General features: G+C 38.4%; 2 protein-coding genes across 7 annotated transcripts; one reads left to right on the forward strand and one right to left on the reverse strand.

The window, feature by feature from the left end:
- Nucleotides 1-1,862: 1,862 nt before the first annotated feature.
- Nucleotides 1,863-17,376, forward strand: LOC122282926. Of its 3 annotated transcripts, none has more exons than XM_043095005.1 (13): nt 1,863-2,374; nt 3,026-3,147; nt 3,267-3,418; nt 4,618-4,768; nt 5,624-5,655; nt 5,969-6,026; nt 6,143-6,173; nt 6,773-7,068; nt 8,732-8,986; nt 15,813-15,914; nt 16,054-16,104; nt 16,310-16,385; nt 16,936-17,376. In XM_043095005.1, exons 1-13 carry the CDS (start codon nt 2,191-2,193, stop codon nt 17,082-17,084), a joined length of 1,659 nt encoding a protein of 552 aa, XP_042950939.1. In that variant the 5' UTR covers nt 1,863-2,190; the 3' UTR covers nt 17,085-17,376. The 3 variants fall into 3 exon arrangements, with proteins under 3 accessions (XP_042950939.1, XP_042950937.1, XP_042950938.1); XM_043095003.1 differs by having other exon boundaries at nt 1,864-2,374; nt 16,298-16,385; XM_043095004.1 differs by having other exon boundaries at nt 1,865-2,374; nt 6,143-6,170; nt 16,298-16,385.
- Nucleotides 17,377-17,904: 528 nt separating this feature from the next.
- LOC122282927 lies at nt 17,905-22,311 on the reverse strand. Of its 4 annotated transcripts, none has more exons than XM_043095009.1 (3): nt 21,889-22,311; nt 18,504-19,733; nt 17,905-18,408 (listed from the first exon to the last, which is right to left on the reverse strand). In XM_043095009.1, exons 2-3 carry the CDS (start codon nt 19,674-19,676, stop codon nt 18,340-18,342), a joined length of 1,242 nt encoding a protein of 413 aa, XP_042950943.1. In that variant the 5' UTR covers nt 19,677-19,733; nt 21,889-22,311; the 3' UTR covers nt 17,905-18,339. The 4 variants fall into 4 exon arrangements, with proteins under 4 accessions (XP_042950943.1, XP_042950942.1, XP_042950941.1 ...); XM_043095008.1 differs by having other exon boundaries at nt 17,905-18,385; nt 21,889-22,309; XM_043095007.1 differs by having other exon boundaries at nt 17,905-18,394; nt 18,504-19,800; nt 21,889-22,302.
- Nucleotides 22,312-22,354: the final 43 nt, after the last annotated feature.

Raw genomic sequence — 22,354 nt, forward strand, 5'->3', positions numbered from 1 at the left:
TGGTTGGGGGAGGTTCCTACGGTAGTGTGGCTCTCAGTCTTCATGTGGCACTGTTGTGTAGTGGGTGATCTGGTGCAGCGACACCAAGAGACGTGACACAGGGTTGCGTCTCGGGCTGGGCTCGTTCGTGGCAGTGGCTGGTGGTCCTCTCGTGATGCAGTGATTTGCTGCTGATCCAAGCAACAGGGGTAGAGGGAAGGAGGCTAGAGGTGGTTAACGTGGCTTCAGTTGCTTCCTGGACGTGGACTAGAGGCTGTTCGTATGTTGAGAATTGGGTGGCTTGTGTGGAGGAGCTTGGCAGTTGGCTACCTTAAGGTGGTGCGATGCCAACCCTAGTCTAGAGGTTGAAGATGATCAATACGTGCATGAGGGGCTGTGCATAAAGTGTGTAACGTGTATATATATAGCATTGCCGTGAACCCTAGTGGGAGACGTGCATGGTATGGAGACCTGGTTCTCATGGGCTTGGTTTTGGGTCAATTTTTGAAAGTATTTAAGCCCACAACTTGTATGGTATATGGACTTAAACAAATGGATTGGGCTAAGCCGGTTAGAGCAATTCCACAATATCTTGGGCTTGTGCGTAATTTTTCTCACGGGTCAAGTATTTTATTATTACTAATGGGTCTCAACTCAAATTCTAAAAATAATACAAACTTATTCAGGCAAATTCCCACTTGATCAATTAAAAGAATTTAACTTAATTTTCAAGCCTAATAAAAATCCATACCGTGTAAAAATAAATTTCTATTTTTTTGGGCTCTTAAATAAATTTTTTTTTTTTTTTTTTATGGCACATGGGCTTGATGTTGGGCCTAGGCGTTACAGTTATAATATTATTTTATAATATTATTATTAATTTAAGACTTGAAAATATTAAATTATTTATTATATTTTATGTAAAAATTTTTAAAAATTATAATACTAAGATGATATAAAATACTTTCACTATCTAAATAGAGTTTAAATATTCCAACTTGATCTGGTTTCGAATTTCTCTAATATCTTAAGATGTGGAAATATTCTTTCTCAGAACCTCTAGTCAGAGTCGTTATTAATAAAGTGATGATGGCAGTGGCTCAGCAACAAATACTTAAAAAATTTGGCCTAAATTTAATGCATGCATGGAGAGTAGACAATTGTGGATGCGAATTACTTCGTTTACATAAAAATACTTAGAAAAATCATTTTAGGGGTATTTACGGCAATATTTGAATTAAGTACTTCCAATTTAAAAAAATTATATATATATTCATCATTTTTTTTCTTTTTTTATAGTTCTCTTTATCATTTTATAATATTGCATTAGATGATTGGTCCAATCATTTAATATTATATTATGAGATAATGAGAAAATGATAAAAATTGAGATGATGAATAGTATTTTATCCTTTGTTTGAATTTCATGCTTCACACCACTATTTTTAATTTTGTACCATACCGGCCACTGGTCTGGTACATAAATTATATCTGTTTTGTATTGGTTCAAATACCAGTCGATATTTCGGCATGTACCGACTTACGTATCATCTTGTACTTGTCGGTATTTCTGCCTTTATTTTGATTTTTTTTATTTTTTCAAACTACAAATTTATTTTTTGACTCCCAATTCAAATCAAGCTATTTATAATTTATATATATGTATTTATATATAAATTATTATTTTGGAATATAATTATTTATATATTGACTATCCTAAAACGATATACAAAACGATATTGATATCGAAATATTTCTTCTCAATACTTTGACCTATACAGCATCAAATATGGTATTTAAAACATTGCTTCGCATATTAAAAATAAAAATTGCCCTTTTCTTTTATTTATTAGTGGAGCACTCGGAATTTGTGAAAGGTTTTTGTTTTCTGAAATTCAGAAACAGGGTAGTGAGATTACGCGGGGAGGGAGGATCCGGAAAAGGAAAATGACCGAGCCGAGATTGAGAGTGAGAGAGACGTATTACGTGCGCAAAAAGCTCCTCTTTTTCATTTATTTTCCCCTTTGTATTAAGTTTTTTCCAATTCCCACACATCCTCGTTAAAAGCCCACAAAGAAGCCCATCGCTGCTTCAGATCCCTCCCTGCGGCTGCATTAACCTCCAAATCACGCTGTGAAAGAAAATTCCAGAAAAGAGAGAGAGCACAGAAAGAAACAGAGCAAATTGAATCAGCTGAAAACAGTGATCATTATGGGCCGTAGAGACAGAGAGTCCCTGAACTATGAGACCTCTTATTCTTCTTCTCCTTCTTCATTGAGTGAGGCTTTGATCTTGGCCACCATGTGCATCATTGGCCTCCCAGTTGACGTGCACATCAAGGACGGTTCTGTCTATTCTGGACTCTTCCACACTTCCTCTGTCGAAGACGAGTACGGTATGTCGCTTAATCTTTCCTATTATTTTGCTTTGGGTTTTTGAATTTTTATTGAATTGATATATCAATCATTTCTGGGTTTTTATTGTTGTTTCGAAAGTGTATCGGGATTTTGTTGTACGGAAAAAATTGCATCTGGGTTTTGATTTTCTTGAGGATTTATGGTGGACATGATTGGGCTGGGTTTGGCTTGTCTGGAATTTGATCTAGGTTCGCTGAGTATATTGCTTCATTTCTTTCTTGGAGTGGAAATGAGAATGAGGAATCGATTGTTTGTATTTCCAATTTTCTTTTCCCAAAGGCAAGACAATGAAAAAGTAAGTTTCATTTGTTCCTCCTTTAGTATATTTAGAGAAGGACCAGGAATGAGCAATCTGACTGTGAGATGATTTATTTATCAGATTTGAGAATGATGTTATATTTTGCTCAACCGAACTGGTACAAGTAAGAACCGTATGGCTTAGTCTATAGGAGGGGCATATACTTTTCAGATTTGAAGTGTTAATCACTATAAGCATATGATTGGATATGAGCCATATTTGGTCATTGTCTTTTAGAATCAAGAGGGCTTCAAGTGTCTTTCAGAATAATATTTTTTACTCTTACGTAGTATATTACCATATTTACCAAATTGCTTTTTGCTTTGCTTAGGTATCGTTCTTAAGAATGCAAGTTTGACTAAAAAGGGAAAAAGTTATTCGAATGTAGCAAATGGTGTGCTCATAGACACACTGGTAATCCACTCAAGTGATCTAGTTCAAGTTGTTGCAAAGGTATGTCACTATTCTGATTCTTTTATTTTGTTTCACTCCTAATTTTACTTATAAAAATATACATATATTTCATATCATGTAGAACAAATTGTGCTATAAAAATGTTACATTTTGTGTAGGGGGTTCAGCTTTCATCTGATGTTGTTGTTAGAAATATGGCTGGTGATCATACAGAAGCTGTTGTGGGGATTGTACCTTCTGAGCATCCAGTGACAGAGGCAAACAAAACTACGAAGTCTGCCATACATAAGAATAAAATCAATCAGACAAGGTAGTCATTGCTAGATTCATATTGACCGAAATCATGGTCAAGGATTATTCCTTTTGACATTTACTTATGATGTATAACAAAAGGAGAATACCAGTAATGTTACGGATGGTTTGAGGCTAGGTTATTAAAACTTACTTTTTGATTAGCATGTAATTAATTATATGAGCAGATATCTTTTCTTTTTGCTTGCTCACTTGAGAAATTAATAATCTAACATAAAGATTGACTCATGAAGGCAATTTGGACAAGATTGAATTGGACAAAAAAGCTGTTGCAGGAATTTATGATTAAGTGAAAAGCTAAAGCTCACTCTAGAGAAACTAGCAATTGACATTTTGTAGCCAGTATGTCTATGGCTTTTGTCTAGGCATTTTCTTAATATCCTATCTGAGGACTGCATGGATTTGTACTGTCCTCTTTGGTTGATAGTTCTCTTAGAACCAATAGCCCAATCTCAGAGGATTGTTCATTCATGCAGTGGGATGGAGAAGGGATTCGTTTGAGCATTTCCTCTTCCATGTTTTTAGGGAAAATATGCACAAAATGTTATTCATCATCACATCATATGTTGAGGTTGACTGTAGACTATGTTCTAAAGTCTTCTTCTTGACTTTGTCAATATCAATATTTCTTTATTCTTTGCAAAAGCTAGTATTCAATCAGTGCTCTCCATGAGCCTATTAGCCTGATGGCCAAGTACGTATATCCCTGGCATTTATTCACTTTTTTTTATTTTTTGGATGAGTTAAACTCAACACTCGTTCTATTGGGACCATAGGTTCAAATCTCAAAATAAGAAGGTTCTGTGCTTTAACATGTCTCGTATATGGAGGTGTTATTATATATAATCTTATTAAAAAATTATATAATCTTTAATTATATATTAGTGGTGCAATGGTGATTTAATCTGGGGCTTATACCTGAGTGCTTAAATATGTGAAGAATTAATAACAAGTTTTATTTATCATAAAAAAATTTTATACTCACTCAAAAGCCTTGACTAGGCTCATGTTGTAATGACTTAGTTTGTTTTCCTGAGGGTCCAAGCTTGGATTTTTGAGTTATTGGAGAAAAGTTGCATGATTATTCTTTATTGTGAGTTTTAATAAAGATGACTGGTTACTAATTACTCTATTTTGAGACAATATCTCTTCAATTTTGGTATGAACTTATGTATATGTTATCACATGCAAAAGCAGGAGTTCGGTTCGAGCAGAGAATGGCTTTGCTCATGGTTTGATGCCCAAAATATCTGGAGGGAAGCATGAACAGAGAAAATCATCAACAAATCAGATAGGAGATGCTTTGGAAATTGAAGATGGTAAAAGTGACAGGATAAGTTCAGCAAAGGTATTCTCTCTCTCTCTCTCTCTCTCTCTCTCTCTCTCTCTCTCTCTCTCTCTCACACACACAGACGCATGCATATTCTCCTTATATGTGCGCGCACATGTTAAAACTCAGCTAATATCAATTAAGATTTGCCTCTTCTTCTTCTTCTTCTTCTTCTTCTTTTTTTTTTTTTTTTGATAAGTAAAAATGTTATATATTTTCATGTTCCTGAACAATATGTTCATGGATGGATATTCTAATCTTGAGAGGCTTAGTCTTGTGCTAACAACGCGAGAATACGTGCGCTCGCCTGTAAAAACTCAGCTAATATCAATTAAGATTTGTCCTCTTCTTTTCATGTTCCTGAACAATATGTTCATGGATGGATATTCTGATCTTGAGAGGTTTAGTTTTGTGGTAACAATGCGAGAAAAATGCTAGCTACATCTGCACTATAACCCAAAAAAGTTAATCTTGAAGAATTGAAGCTTCCCTAAATTCAATTGTAAAGCCCAGTTTCACCTAGTAAGTAGCCAATATGGGACTTAGAACTGATGATTACCTTTATAACTTAAGTACTCTATGTGAATTATTATTTATCCCGGTGTGGAGCTTGGGAGCTATGTTTGCTGTAAAGCTGTCATGCTTCTTTTTTTGTTTTAAGAAAAGATCCAGCCAAATTGCTTGTTTAAAGCTAGTAGATGATGGAATGCCTTTTGGTTTTTTTTTTTATAGGGTAGTGTACACAGTCCATAATATGCGGGTCCATGTGTTTCATGTGAAACTTTGTAAGATAATCTTAGTTTTTAGAGGTCGGTGTGCATCTGTCATTTATATACTTGTTTTCTTTTCTCACTTGATCTCTTCAATACCCAGGTTGAAGAAGCTTCTGGAGAATCTGATGGGAGGTATGCCTAACCATTGAGTTTATTTAATTGTTGGGAGTGATTGATGATCACCCTAAAAGTTGGGCCCTAGTTGCTGTCCTTGGCCCTTGCATCAGGAGTGCACATCAGTTGGATAATTTTCTACTATCTGTCTATTCTGGCAAATAGAACCAGAGATCCCCTTTGGGGCAATTGCCTTTCATACATATAGTGCGCGGACGCACTGTTGTGGGGCTTCAAAATATTTCCTCCTTTTATATTTTCATCTTTATATTTGTTTGTCATTCTCAGTTCCTGTATATTGTCTTTCTGACTGACAGGCTGAATATGACAGGTCAAACAGTGAACAATATATTTTCAGAGAGAAGATGGAGTGTCATGGAGAAGCAAGTGTATGTTTAGATGAACATAGTCATTCCCTTTACATAGGATTATGGATTTTTGGAAAATAGAAATATTTGCCTATTATAGTTTTCAATATACTCACCGGTTTGATTGCTTTGTGCAGGCTGATGAAGTTCAAGGATCTACTTCAAGTTGTGAATTCAATATCCATTGTACTCTTTGGAGGGATTAAAATCATCTGAATCACGTCTAACTAGAAATCACATGCCTTGTTATAGTAGGGGACGTTTCTTTATATTAGCAGTCAGCATCTTTTTTAATAAGTAAGAAAGATTTTATTGATCCATGTAATTAGGCAAAGCCTGAGTACACAAGGAGTATACAAAAAAGAGCCTAATTACAAACTATGTGCTATGGAAAGTAGTGTAAAAGTCATTAAAACTTGTTCCATTCAATACAATGGAAGAAGCCCAAAGCAACACTGTATAAAAGAAAAAGTCCCTAAAACCCTCCGGAGTTCTTGTTAAGCTCACTTCCACATATTCACTATTTTCTACAATAGTACCCATTTCTGCACAGTATTAATGGCTGAATAGAAATTGGGTTGATGCTTGCAATCTTTCTAAAACATGGCATTCTCTCTATTGAGATGCATCTTGATCATCATTCCCTTGCAAGTGTGAAACTCTCTGACTGGGCGATTGGTAGATTATTATGTCATTTTGCCTCATATAACTCGAAGTCATCATTCTAGTTCTCTGTGTTTGAATATTGTTTAATACTTTCAATGCAGTGGATACCAGCCTTAACCGAGTAAAACCTGTTGAGGATGGGTATGCAAAGAGGACATCACAGCTCTTGCCAAATGAAGCATCCAGTGATCCTGCTACTATACCAGTTAAACCAGACAACCAATGCTGTAAAAGGCCCACTTCAGCAGAAACCTCTTCATCCAATGCAATTTCTTCAGGTCTTTCGACTTCTTCCAAACCAAATGTGGATGTCACCTCAAAGTCAAATCTTAGTTCATTCACAACATCAACTGAAATGGTCCCTCAACAAAATCCAGAATCTAATAGAAGTTCTAAGGTAATTTATTTATCTGGAACAACCATGTTCAATTCCCTTGAATTGTTATGTTTAGTTCGATTTATCTTGCCTTGCGAGTTATTGGATACCTGTACTGACCATCTAATTTTTAATTAGGGGTGTAACCGGTCCGGTTCGGTCCGGTTTTAGACAAAATCTAGAACCGAACCGGTAGGCACCGGTTTTACATTTTTCAAAACCGATTACGCACCGATTACCCTCCTAAACCGGTATTCCGGTCCGGTTCGGTCCGGTTTTCCGGTTTTAATAAAATATATATTTATTATAAAAAAAAAATCTGTTTAAAAAAAAAAAAACTGCTATGTCAAAAAATTCTACTTAAAAAAAAAAAAACTACTATATAAAAAGACTGCTATGCAAAAAAAAAAAAGTGCTATGTAAAAAATTTATGCTATTAGTATAGCTTTGGTACGGCTTTATATAAATTATATGCTAATATATATAATTTATATTTATCTACTAATGTCTTATGTACTTATCAAAAAAAATATAAAGAGTTTTAAGTGTATTAGGCCATTAAAATTTATTAATAATATTTGAGTGATTTTCTTTCTTTTTAGGTTCTTACTTCTTATGAATCTATGATAAAATGTTACTAATAAATAATATATATTTATAATATTATATATTTAAAGCATATGATCAATTAAATTTTCATGTTTGAGATTAAACTTTTATTTTATAAATTAAAATAACACTATCTTATATATAATTATAATTTATATTATTATATATTATATATAAAAAATTATATATAATATAAAATATATAACATATAACATTAAATAATAAAAAAATATACACATATTAAATAGTACCGGTCCGGTCTAAAAATGGCCGGAACCGAAACCGGACCGGTTCCGGCCGGTTTTTCATTTTATGAAACCGGTTCTGGACCAGACCGGTTCAAAACCGGCACAACCGGTCCGGTCCAGGCCGGTCTGGTCCGATTTTCCGGTTTACCGGTTAAAATTTACACCCCTATTTTTAATCATCAATTGGGTCACCAATAACCTATTTGTTTCATTATAAAAATGCTGTTTTAAGTGTTGATTGAAGCATCTTGGAATTAACAACAACTGTATTTGAGAACCATTGACTAACAAGTACTATTTTTTTTTTTTTTTTTATTTTTATACGGGAAACCTCTCCAAGGCAGGGCCCTTTGGACCAATCCTTGCAAAGTAAACCCCGGTCCCATGCACCACACTCTCAGAAGTTTCCCTACACGGAATTGGTTAAATTGGTGGCTTATCACCAAGGGGTGTGGCCCCAAAAGATTTTTTGCACCCATGAGGTGTTGAACCTTGGACCTTGAAGGGAGTGATACCCCAAGACCAAGGCCTTCACCACTTGGGCCAACCCCTTGGGGTTCAGGGTTTTGATAAGTAAGACAATTACAGGGTATACATTGAATAGGCCAAGACATATTACTTATATAAAAAAAAAAAGGACAGGGTCATTGGTATATCCAAGTATGATTGCCATTAATATTTTCAATAAGTAGGTCTTTACTTAACTCTGTATCACTGGCGTTAATACAAATAACTGGGTGGCAGAACAAATTTAGAGAAAGTAAGAAATAGTGTAGCATAATTAATTGTAATGAAGCTTATTTCTTTTGACATTTTTTTTCTTCTAGGAATTTAAGCTCAACCCAGGAGCAGAAATTTTCTCTCCGTCCCTTGCAAATCTCATATCAATGGCTCCAGCAGTGCCAACTGTTGCAAGCATGACTTACATACCAAACAACTCTTCTGTGGGGCCTGTTGCTGCTGCTCAACCAGAACCTGAATTCAGCACATTTGCATCTTGTTCATCCATGAATGTCAAGGTTGTCCCGTATGGTAATTTGACAGCTGGAAATGGTGTCAGCGGTTCTCGATTTTCCCAACCTGTATGTATTATTTGGTGTTTCTGAGTTCTTATTCTTACATGTCATTAATCCTCTTGGTAAATAATTTTAGCAATGCACTTATAGATAGTACTGTGGTAAGAAATAGGCCTATAATCCTCCAGCTTAATTGGTTTTATGTGCTTGAGGAATCACCACAAATGCGGTGGCATTTACCTCCTTCCATAGGCTGCCTGGGTCAAAGAAAGACTTCACAGCCTTTACCACCTCATTTCCAACATTATCCCAGGCTTTGAGAAAAGGGTGTTGTTCCTATTTGGGCCTGGTGCAGCGGTGCTTTATTGTTGTTCAATAAGAATAGGACAGCTTTGATCCTCAAGACACATTTTTCTCTCGATCTTACAACCAGAAAATGAAGTACTTGTTCTGAATATGTGTGGAAGATCTTTCTCCCATTCTCTGGTTTAATAAGCCAAGGGAACATTTTCTGGTTTTTAACATAACCCACTTCTGATATGTTATATGAGCAGAAGATCTTTCTCCTATTTTCTAGTTTTATAAGCCCCGGAAACATCTTCTTTGAATGCTTTGTAGTAGTTGAACTAGTCCAATCTAGATCAAATAAGAACTACTGGAATGACCGCTGCTTAGGATTAGAAAATCACCATACCTAAAATCTGGGAACTTCTTTGGTTATCGAAGAATGTTGCAATTTTTTTCTATCTAAGAATTCCTTGTGCAAAAGGAAAGAAAGAAGAAGTATTAAATTACAATTAGAGTTAGTTTTTAAGGAAATATACTTCTTAGAGTGCTTGTGTATTTTATTATTTTTACTCCATAATGGGTTTTACTTCTTTCTCTCAAACTTCTGCATGAACCCATTGGCAATTTGGTCCACAGCAGAGTGCTTGCTACTATGTTTGCTCTCACCTGATAAATGCATGCAGCAGGGAAAGAAAACATAGGTTACCGAAATATTTTCTCTCCGTACAAATGAAAATTGTCGTCTTGGCGGTGTTGATGCTATGCGCAGTGTAGCATCCTGATTGTTTCTAGATGGCAGGCTCCAGGGAGTTAGTAGTAGAATCGAAATTGATTACGTTAGTGAAGGATGGGGGCAATATACGTATTTCAGAACAGGGCTGGAAGGAAAGGCATGAAGTGCTGGTGGGACTTAATACCGCTTTGTGGTTTGTGAGAGTGCTAGAGGAATGCTTGAGAGGGGGAACGAAGGTGGTTTATTCGGTGATAAGGGAAAACTACAGAAGTTTTGTGGCGCAACGTTGTGAGAATAGCCAGGGGTGATACCTGTCCATCGCAGAGTATGGTCATGCGGGAAGAAATACTCTGCTCTGTTTCCTAGAAGGTAAAAATGGATGGGGATGGAGACGGTTGAAAGAGACTGTTGCAGAGCTGGTCCATCAAAAGGGAACTAGGCTGGGACCTGGTGCCGGACCTTAGGTGAGCATTGTAGGAAGAGGGGTGATCAACCGGTCATTCAAGGAGGCTCTCACGACGGGGGCCCAAAACCACGAGCAGAGAAAGTACGCTGAACGTGACAGTATCCCTGACGGGGTGGAGAGTCGAGCCTTGCACCATGTACGGGGTGTAGATTTTGACAGGACGCGTTCTGGGCAGAAGGCATGGGAGACCCGTAGGCGTCTGATGGATTTGCAGGGGCAGTTGAGGAAACTGCAGAAGGAGATGGAGGAAGTACGTTTGCATGTCGGGCTGAAAAAAGAAAACAATTGGCACGGGGATGAGGAAAGGGGTAGAAAAGGAAAGGGACCGGTTTTTGTTAATTACAATTGGGGATCTTTGTGGGTTAAGAAGACTGGGCCGCAACCCAAGGTGTTTAATGAAAGGCCCCAAGTGGTGTCTAATGAAAGGTGTTTAATAAGCTCTGGTGGGCCGACTAAGGTGAGTAAAGAAAGGGCCCAGCCCAACGGCCCGGGCGATGAAAGAACAACTTTAACGGGTGGAGGGCCCAGTAGTGGAGGGCCAGCCATGGGCCTTGGGCTGCCCCGTGACACGATCCGAGCCCACCCCCGAAAAGGAAAGCTCGGAGCTTTTTCGTGAAGGCTCGGTGGAGCGCATACCCGAGATGGTGCGACCCTCGTCGCCGGTGGATGGGGCTGCGCCGAGCCCACAGATATCGTCGACGAAGCTAGTGGAGCACTCCGGTGATGATCTGGCAGCCGTGACTGACGGCGTACAGGATCTAGACTCGTCGCAGCTTGTCTCGAACAGCTTGTCTCGGCAGCTTGTTTCGGCAGGCATTTTTTCAGAAAAGAGTGGACAGATGGTGCCGATAAGTCATGGGGATATGGTGTTGGGGCCGTTTGTATCCTCTACTGACTTAGATCACGAGATGGTGGAGGCTTTTGAGGATGGGGAGGTTTTGGAGGATATACGGCTTTCGGTGGATGGAGATATGGGGTATCCTGAAGTATGTGGTCAGTTGGGACAGGAAATTGAAGCATTTGAAGATGAACTGAATGGAATACAGATGTGCAGGATGGAAGACCCAATCCCGTTAAATTTCAGCTTCCCAACTCAACCGAATATTTCAGATTGGGTCTATCATAAGGTGAGAGAGATTCAAAAACTAGTAGGGATTGATTGTGATGGTTATGAGGAGCAGTTTTTGGCCCTGTTTACTGCAATTGAAGCGGGACATAGACAACAAACAAAAGGTGAATCAAAGAAGCATCGTGAACTTAAAAGGTTGGCTTGATCGATGAATATGGAGGGCAACTCAAGCAAGAGTAGGACAAAGGGGAAGGGGCTGGATGTTTCTAAATGAAACCCAAAATCGTGTCCTGGAATGTCCGTGGGCTAAATGAGATCAATAAGTGCCTACGGATCAGAAATTTGCTGCGGGAATGGAAGGCCGACTTTGTATGCCTACAAGAGACTAAGCTGAAAATGATTAGTAGGAAAATAGTGAGGAGTTTGTGGAGTGGAGTTCATGTGGGTTGGGTGTTCCAAGCATCAAATGGGGCTTCGGGAGGGATCTTGTTGATGTGGGATAGGCGGGTGGTGGAGATGACGGAGGAGTTTGTGGGACAGTATGTAGTAGCTTGTTCCTTCAAATTTGTTGTCGATAACTTTAAGTGGGCTTTTGCAGGTGTCTATGGCCCAAATTTAGATACAAACAGGAGATTGCTATGGGAAGAATTGGCGGGGATTCAAACTTGGTGGGAACTACCATGGTGTATTGGGGGGGACTTCAATGTCGTAAGATTCCCAAGCGAAGTCTCGGGGAGTAGAAGATTGCAGACAGCGATGGAGAATTTCTCAGAGTGCATTTTTGACCTGAATCTAGTGGATATGCCACTAGCTGGGGGTACTGCAACTTGGTCTAATAACCAGTCATGGTCTCGGTTGGATCGGTTCCTAATCTCTCAAGAATGGGAAAGGCAATTCCCAGATGTATGGCAAAAACGTCTATCTCGTATTGGATCGGATCATTGGCCTATTATGCTGGATTGTGGAGGAGTGAGGAATGGACGCATACCTTTTAAATTTGAAAACATGTGGCTAAAATTGGAAGGCTTTGTTGATAGGGTCAAACAGTGGTGGTCTTCCTATCAGTTCCAAGGTACTCCTAGTTTCATTCTTGCGGGGAAATTAAAAGCACTTAAAAGAGACCTAAAAGCGTGGAATGTGGAGTCCTTTGGTAATGTGGGGGAAAACAAAAAAATTAAGTTGCTGGAAATTCAGGAGTTAGAAAGGCTCCAAGAGGTTCAAGCACTTACCCAGGACGAACAAGATCGAAAGGCTGTGTTGGTTGCTGAAGTGGAGAGGATTCTATTATTAGAAGAGATGTCTTGGCGCCAAAAGTCCAGGGCATTGTGGTTAAGGGAAGGAGACCGAAGCACGAGCTTTTTTCACAGAATTGCAAACTCTCCTAGAAGAAATAATAATATTGAGGTGCTGAAAATTGAAGGGGTGGAATGTAGGGATGAGCAGTTAGTACATAACCATATTGTTGACTTCTATGAGAACTTGCTATCGGAGCAAGTGGGCTGGCGGCCCCCCCTGAATGGGATGGTCTTTGATACCATCGATTTGAGTGAGGCGACACGCTTGGAAAGGGATTTTGAGGAGATAGAGGTTTATGAAGTAATAAGGAAAATGGCCAGGGACAAGGCTCTAGGGTCGGATGGATTCTCTATGGGTTTCTTCCAAGAATGTTGGGAAGTGATAAAAGAGGACCTTATGAAGGTGTTTCAAGAGTTCTTTGTGTCTGGTAAATTTGAGAAAAGCCTTAACACTACTTTCTTAGCATTGATACCTAAAAGGGTGGGGGCTATGGAGATCAAAGATTATCGGCCTATCAGCTTAGTGAATGGGGTTTATAAGATCATTTCTAAAGCATTAGCAAACAGATTGAGCGAGGTGATGGGGAAGATTGTCACGAAACCTCAAAACACTTTTGTAAAAGGTAGACAGATTTTGGATGCGGTGCTAATTGCTGATGAATGCCTTGACAGTAGTTTGAAAACCCGGAACACAAAGGTTATGTGCAAGCTAGATATGGAGAAGACCTATGACCATGTTAATTGGGATTTCCTTCTCCATATGCTCAGGAGATGCGGTTTTGGGGAGCGATGGAGTGCATGGATTCATTGGTACATATCTACACCAAAGTTCTCTGTGTTGGTAAATGGAAGTACAGTGGGTTTTTTTAGTAGTTCTCGTGGGCTGAGACAAGGGGACCCGTTATCACCTCTGCTGTTTGTAATAGTTATGGAGGCTCTAAGCAGGATGCTCGAGGTTATGGTTGTGAATGGTCTCCTAAACGGCATCCCGATTGGCACTCCGGAAGGAGGTATTATTAATATTTCTCATTTAATATTTGCAGATGACACTCTTATCATGTGCGAAGCAAATCAAAATCAGATGCAAGTTTTGAAGGTGCTACTCTACTGTTTTGAAGCAATTTCCGGGTTGAGGGTGAATTTAGAGAAATCAGAAATGGTGCCGATTGGGGAAGTGTCGAATATACGTCAGCTGGCTAGGACGTTGGGATGCAAGATTTCGGCTTTTCCTATGACATATTTGGGACTTCCTTTGGGGAGTGCTTCTAGGGCGCTTTCGATATGGGATACAGTGATCGAGAAAATAGAGCGAAGACTAGCAGGGTGGAAGAGAATGTACTTGTTAAAAGGTGGAAGGATTACCTTGATAAAGAGTACTCTCTCTAACCTTCCTACGTATTTTTTATCTCTTTTCCCAATACCTGCTAGTGTGGCGACACGTATTGAGAAACTCCAACGTGATTTTTTGTGGGGGGGTATGGGGGAGGAGTTCAAATTTCACTTGGTTAATTGGGGGCAAGTGCAGCGCCCTATCTCAGGAGGATGTTTGGGGATCAGAAATTTAAGGGTTTTTAATCGAGCTCTATTAGGCAAATGGCTGTGGAGATTTGCTAAGGAACCAGACTCTTTATGGAAATTGGTGATCGAGAAGAAATATGGTGGTTTATGGGGTGACTGGTGTACTAGAGATGTAAGGGGGGTCTATGGGGTTGGTTTGTGGAAACATATAAGAAAAGGGTGGGGGGTTTTTAACCGGTACGTTCAGCTCCAGCTGGGTGTAGGTTCAAGAATTAAATTCTGGGGAGATGTTTGGTGTGGTAATAGGGCGTTACAAGAACTCTATCCCTCCCTCTTCCAGATTGCAAGGGAAAAGGATGCTGCAGTGTTAGAGATTATGGAGATTGCAGGGGGACAGATAATTTGGAACATTAATTTTACTAGGGAGGCACATGATTGGGAAATAAGCAGTTTTGCAGACTTCTATGGACTCCTATACTCCATAAGACCAAACAGGCAACAAGCGGATGTTATGTGGTGGACTCTAACAGGCAAAGGTACTTTTTCGGTTCGCTCCTTCTATAAAGCCCTAACCCAGGTGCCTAACACTCAGTACCCTTGGAGGAAGATCTGGAGACACAAGGCCCCTCCCAAAGTTTCTTTCTTTGTATGGACTGCTTCTTTGGGAAAGATTCTTACCACTGATAATTTGAGAAAAAAAAGGATCATCATTGCAGATTGGTGTTGCATGTGCAGAGGTGGGGGAGAGTCGGTAGAGCATCTACTTTTGCATTGTGATACAGCTAGGACTCTTTGGAATGAGGTTTTTGCTAGATTGGATATGCCCTGGGTTATGCCGAAGACAGTGGAGGCGGCTTTGGCTAGTTGGTCCAACATAAGAGGCAGACAACCAATTAAAGAAATTTGAAAGATGATCCATCTATGCATTATGTGGTGCCTGTGGCAGGAGCGCAATGTGCGGACTTTCGAAGATCAAGAGAGATCGTTAGGGGAGCTTAAACTTTTATTTTTTAGAACTCTCTGTAGTTGGGCTATTGCTGTTGATTTTAACGGCATGGCCTTTCATGATTTTCTTGTCTCTAATGTGCCTACCTAGTTAGGGCATTAGAATTGTGTACTGATATTTCCTTTTTTTGATCAATATACCTTATTTATTCATCAAAAAAAAATTAGAGTTAGTTTCAGTTAACTCCACGGTACTATCAGTTATGAGACTTTCAACCTTTTGCCAAATGGGCAAAAAAGTTTTTCAGGGTTTAGTTTGTAGCATTATCTAAACATGCGTCTTGTTGATTATCATGTCTTTTTAGACTATCATTAGAACTTTAGAGTTCTTAGGTTTTTAATTTTCTGTAGTTTCTAGCACTTTTTCCTTTATATTTTGTTTAGTATTCTCATGTATACTTCATATGTACTAGGATGACACCTCTTACAGTATTAATAAATTTTATCTATCTTAATAATAAAAATAATATATATTTCCGAGGTGTGGGTTTCACTCAAATTTTCCCTTATGGCTATAGATTGTTGGACCTATGGGAAGCAGGACTCAGCCATTTCGATATCCTGGACAGTATAATCCTGTTCGGGCTGGACCTGCATATACACATCCAACGGCTCAAGCTGTAAGTAGTAGAATGATTTCGTGGGTCATACTTCTTGTGATTCTATAGCATGTAACCTGGTGTAACTGGATTAAGAGACATTTTGAGTTTCTTGCTTGTTACCTGGTTATTTATAAATTGATAATCTCTCTCTCCCCAGGTTATGTTTGGACGATGGGGTCCGCTTGTCTATGTCCATCCAGTTTCTAACGTAAGTTAATGTGTCTGTGACATGCTTGATGGCATTTGCGGATTATAGTTCAGTCTCTTTTTCCTCTATTTTGTGGATTAGTTACTATTTTTATCTTGCCACATCATGCTTATCTATTGTACCTAGATTTTATATTTAAATCTATTACTGTGATTTCAACTGATTACTTAGTCACTATTATTTCACATTGAAGGATTTGGTTCAGGGTGCAGCCGCTATCTCACCGCTATCTGTGCGTCCTGTCTTGACTCCACATCAAGTCCAATTTCAAAAGCAGCAAGGTAAATGGAAGGCTATTATGTCCACACTGAATATTTATTATTTCAGAGAATAGTGTTGGTATCATTATTATCGTTGAAGTTAACTTGGTATCATTATTATCGTTGAAGTTAACTGCTAATATTCAATTTTCTAGCCTTCTAGATAAATGTTACGTACCAATGAGTGTTACCATTGCATGTGAAGAGCTGACAGCTCAGCTAGTCATCATGGTAACGGTCCAAAGTAATGAAATTAGTTGGATTTTGGATATATCTCAATCCCAATAACTAACATAATCTTACTCAACTTGGTCTCCTTGCTAACTGATTGAGGTGGACTAGGTAACCTATATATACAAGGGAAAGAAATAATGAAAATTATTCAAACATGTCCATATATTTGCCCTCTTATCCATAGAAAATGATTGTGAAAGGAAGTGAGGTTTCCTTGGGAAAGATTATTTTTGGAAAACCAAGGAAACGGTTATAGGACTGATTCAGGTCCGTCCACCAACCTTCTGAAATGTTCAATTTTCATTGAAGCATCCTTTCTGTTTTTTGAAATGCGCAGGAAGTGCAGTAGGCCAAGCGTTGCATCTCTCTGGACAGCAACCTTTCGCAGTGCCAAGCCACATCCCACTTGTGCAGTCTACCTTCCCTGCAAACCACCCAATTTCGGTCCCAGGAGCTAATGGTCTCTACGGCACCAAGTTTTCATGAATAAGTTTTCGTTTTCAATCACCTCAACAGGTTTTCTCTTCTTTTCTTTTATTTTTTTAATTTTTTAATTTTGTTTTTTAATAATTGTAAAATTTTTCCATAAAATTTTGGCCCACAATTTTGTATTCGAGAAGAGTCCAGTTGAACAGCACTGAGTTACAAGTGTTATCGGTTTGAAGTAAAAGATCATATCCCTTTAAACAAGGGTTTGTTCAGTAGAACCCATTTTATGGATGAAGGTTTATTGCTCATTAAACAATGTATGAAAAATGAGTCCTGATGTTTCCAGATTCTTTCAAGAGCATGCACTTGCACATCTTCTTGAGCTTGCGGTGGTCTCCACAACCAATAATTAAGCTGTGGAATTTGAACTATATACGGCTAAACAAGAGTTGAATCTGTGTCGTCGTCCTCAATGCGTATAGACTTATCCTGGCTATAACCAATTGTTGTGAATCATGGTATCCGATACGGATTTCTTAGGAAGTTTCTCTTCTTGGTCTTAACTACGATTTCAACTGTGACATTTGATGCTCAGCTCACTATTATGGGGCTTTTTTCTCATCTAACAAAATGTGTGCTCCCCATGAAAGGCCATACCAGGACCTTCAAAGAAATGCTAAATCCTTGCAACTAGAATTTTGATTATAACCAGAAAATTTTCAATTGCAATGTATGCATATGCGCTGTACAAGTACCCTACAAGAGGCATTCATTATAACTAAATTATTTTCTAAGCAAGTTTTATACAAACAAAATAGATGTACTAATTTATGTATTAACATTGATTTCTTCATATTCAAAATTTAAATTAACACTATTTTAATAAAATTTATTTTTTCACCAATCACATTAAATTAATGTACATATCAGTATACAGTTATACTTGCAACTAGATTTTTCTTAAGCTACTGTGAGCAATGAAGACTTAAGAACTACAAGCTGAAAAGGCACAAGTAACACTGTCAGATCCTGATGGCCTAACCAAATATGGATCCTCTGCCAAGCCCTTTCCTATTTTAAGATCCCAACCTCACACATAGTTGTCTGATTTGCCTATATGTTTCTCCATAATTGACTAATTCCAGTCAGTCAATCTGGAACTTCTTGTGAGTTACTACGAAAATTGCATATACAAGATACAGTTCAAAGTGTATTCTGTTAAATCAGGCACTTGATATTCCGGACTATTTCTTCGTTTGATCAATTTCTTTATCTCCGAGATTAGTTTCCGGACTCCTTGGTTCATCTAACTTCAGTCCACAAGCTTTTGCTGGCTGCTGGTTCTCCATTGCGGTTTCCTGCAAAATCTAGTTTTGAAGTGCTGTACATCAGTGCCTAATTGCACATGCGTTGAATATTCGAGTACACAGTCCACTACAAAATAATGAATACGTTTAGTTGAAGCATTATTTTTACCTGCAATAGCTCAGTCATTTTGCCAGTTATATTATTCTCAATAGGTTTTAAAGAGGGACCCGGCTGGTTCTGAAGATTTGGCTGTACCGCCTGCAGTGGCTCAATTAATAGGGGCTGATCCATGTCATTAAATTCATCTTTCTGACTATGGCCAGAAACTTTAACTGACATTTTACCAGCAGACCCACTACTTTCAATTTCAGTCTTTGCTGACTCTGATGGAGCTTGAGTTTTCTTGCTGACCTCAGTCGATAGATTCTCGAAAGGCATGCCAGGCAATATTGCTGATGTGACTTCTAAATCAGGTACCACCTCTGGTGGAGGTTGAATATACGGAACATTTTCACTTCGCAAATCTTTTGGTGTAACCTGGTTGCTGGCTTGAGGTAGAGAAGTAGGTGCTTGGTTTCCAATTGTTGGCACCTGGTTGTTGAGGGTTGAAGCATCTGATGATTGAGCACCTCCAACCTGTTTGCTCTTTGAGACTGCCAAATGAGCACCTTGGATAGCGACTGGAGATGGTTGGTTTGCAAGTGCTACCCCATTAGCAGGTTTGAGCACTAGAGGCACTACATTGCCCCTTGGAACTACCAAAGAAGCCTGTTTGCCTTTCAAGGCCACAAGGCTAGCAGACTCAGGTGCTACTCCAGGCACCTGAAATGAATTATTTCCATTTCTTGGAGATTTAAAATTTTGCCTCTCTGTGTATCGAGGGTTATAGCCATGGACCTTAGAATAAGTTTGTGCTGGGAGAGGAATCTCATTGCGCCTGATCATTCTCATGTCTGGGGCCACATCATTCTCAGCTGAAACAGGAATGAAATGTCCAGGCTTAAAGACAACACCCCTCAAAGTGGTGTCGGAGTTGCCAACCCGAACGCTCAGCAAATATCCCGCATCAAATCCTGCCTCAATGACACCAGAAACTTCCTGGCCCACCATGTCATCATTTGCATCACTAATTGAATCAACCTGACGGGGCTGATTTCCTTTCACATCTTCACACGCAGGAGGGACACGACCATTCACCCCATGGTTTGAACTCTGATCCTTCGCAACATGAGCTTTCTCCCCATTATCTAGCCTTGGATACTTCCGCGGACGACCCCTTTTGCGCTTCATGGGGACATCTGCCAAGCCATCAGGGTTGCTCCCTTGGTAGGCTTGGCTCATCTTAAGTATCCCTTGCAAATATTATCTCTTTTCAGCGCAATCTTTCTATAGTTTATCCTGCATTCAATGGCCACATGGTCATAATCTGATGCCATGCATCCTTTTCTCCGACAATCTCAGCAGCCTAAAAAATTTGTTACTACCATGAGCTCCAAACAAAAACATACTTTAAACATACAGATAACTATATGTTTGTTCTAAGTAACCAGAATATTAATATAGAAAAATATTGCCTAACAACAAAAAGCAGCCATTGATGTTTTCTTTGCTATTATAAACTTAAATTCAGCTTCGAAAGGGTTATTGAAAAATCCAGCCACACAATGTCCATTTATGACTAGACATTTTAGCTCATTCAAGTCAGGTGTGGATGGACCAATAGAACAGCTTTTTTTATAAGTAAACCAATAGAACATCTTATAAGCAAGAACTAAGCTCATAAGGAAAGCCCTTGACACCTTTTCCCATGACATATAGGTTACAGAATTAAGTTTATCCTTACATTCAGGCAGAAACTCTTAGGGATCTCAATCCCACTAGTTCCAATGTTTACCTCACCAGGGATAGAATGAAAATCAGATAATACAAGCAACACGTTTTTTTTTTTTTTTTTTTGGGTGGGGGGGGGGATAAGTTGCTAATACAAGCAACACTTGTGACTATAAAAGAAGAATGGCCATTTAGTAGCAATTACCAACAGGTTCTTCAAGTATTTTATCGTCTTTGACCCCTGAGAAGGGAATTTAATGGCAATGAAGGAAACCAACTAACCAAAATTACATATTTTCTGGAACCATTGGTAGAAGTTGGAAAACAAAGCAGGCCTTAGGATTTTACATTTCAAAATGTCTGGAACCTCAAAAGGCATTGTATACTACGGATGCAAGAATTGAGACTTGTGCACCTCTATTAAACAGTTAACATCAAGCTTTATACCAATGACATCCAGTAAGTAGATTTCTGATATTTTACTCAATGTTGCAAAGACTATCAAAATCAATAAAAAGTAGATTTTTTGTCATTCGGCACAAATATAACAGAATCAAAATCACATATTAAGTAGACTAACAAACCATAACTCCCAGCTGCAGAAAAGGCAATTGGTATTTCATTTGCCCAAATGGTCAACGAATTCCTTTCTGGTGCATATAAATAATTTAAAACAATCCATTCAATAGAATAAAAAATAAATAAAGCCTTCTCGAAGTTGCGTCTCTTTTACCAAAAAAATGTTTTGAACAACTAAGAGATGCACACTTGCATCATGAAAAAAATTAAACATCAATTCTCCCCATTGTATGGCTATGTCATGGAAAAGGGCACATATATTCAAAATTTATTGTCAACCATGTAGGCTTACAAAGGCAAGCTTCTTTGCAATATAAATAATTTGAGCATCCAGGCATTAGCTGTACAACTATTATACCACCTGAGCTAAACTAAACTATAAACCATAGAGCAATTTGCTTGCAAACCCAATCTTCCAGTAGTTGTCAAGTAGAGCTGTAAATAGACGTACTTGCAGTATAAAATAAAAAAGTCTACGAGTGAGTACTAATTATGCACACAATAACTGAGGACTTGAGATGGGTACAAAAAGTATTTAATAAAAATATATTTAAACTTCTATGCTTCCAAAAAATGGTTGATATTACTCTCACAAACCCTGATACTCTTTTTGGTCGCTGAAAAGTTTTTAAAAGAAATAAAATAACGACTCAAATAGCATCAAGTAAGAGAAACTCTCACTCAAAAAAGAAAAAAGAAAAAAAAAGAAGCCAAGCTACACTATCTAAGCAAAAACCCAAAACCACTCCATGTTGAAAGCTCTTTCATATAGCTTGAGCGTTGAAAGTCTTCCATTAGACTGGAGCGTTAGATTCTTTTCTCTTTTTTTTCTTTCACTTCTTTTAAATGGGAATGAACCGAATGGATAAAAGAAAAGAGAAAGAAAGAAAGTAATTCGCTGGACTTTGTCTCTGCAAATGGTTTTCTTTCTTCAATCTTTTCTCTAATTTATTTCATGGTATAAAAAATCATGGTATCAAAGCCAACAAGAGAATTAGGGTGCTGAAACAATAACCCAAAACCTGATTGGAAAAAAAGAAGAAAACCTAAATTTAGGGCTTAATGATGGAGAAATAAAGCATGCAAGATAAGATAAAGTGTGCTTTAGAGAGCAAAGATGAAATAGGATTGCGAGAGGCCGTACCTTTGGGATGTGCTCTGGGTGAAACCGAAAAAAAAATTGTGTTTTTTTATTACTGACTGTAAAACTAAAGAAGAACAATTTGCAATCACTTCTCGGAAAACAGATTCAGGAACCCCAGATGTGTTTCGGGCGTCGACAGAAAACCTGGACCGAGCCTGTTCTTTTTGGTTTTCGTTTTTAGTTTTGTTGTCTTAGGCGAAGAGCGCGAGGTCGGTGAGTGTGTTGCTGCTTGTCTGGGTGGTTGGGGTGAGAGGTGGCGCATTCAAGGCAGTGAAGCACTGAAGACTGATACCGTGTCGGACTGCTACGAGGAGAGGTAAACATGGCAGTGAGAGGTTGCCACGTGGTTAAAACACATGATCCCACCGAATTATAAATTTTGTGTAAAAACATTATCATTATTTTTCAACTATCAATTTTGACAAATGACATGTAATGGGAAATTTATTAATAATAAATAAATAAT

The sequence above is a fragment of the Carya illinoinensis genome, chromosome 11 (genome assembly GCF_018687715.1).
Source record: "Carya illinoinensis cultivar Pawnee chromosome 11, C.illinoinensisPawnee_v1, whole genome shotgun sequence".
NCBI lineage: Eukaryota > Viridiplantae > Streptophyta > Magnoliopsida > Fagales > Juglandaceae > Carya > Carya illinoinensis.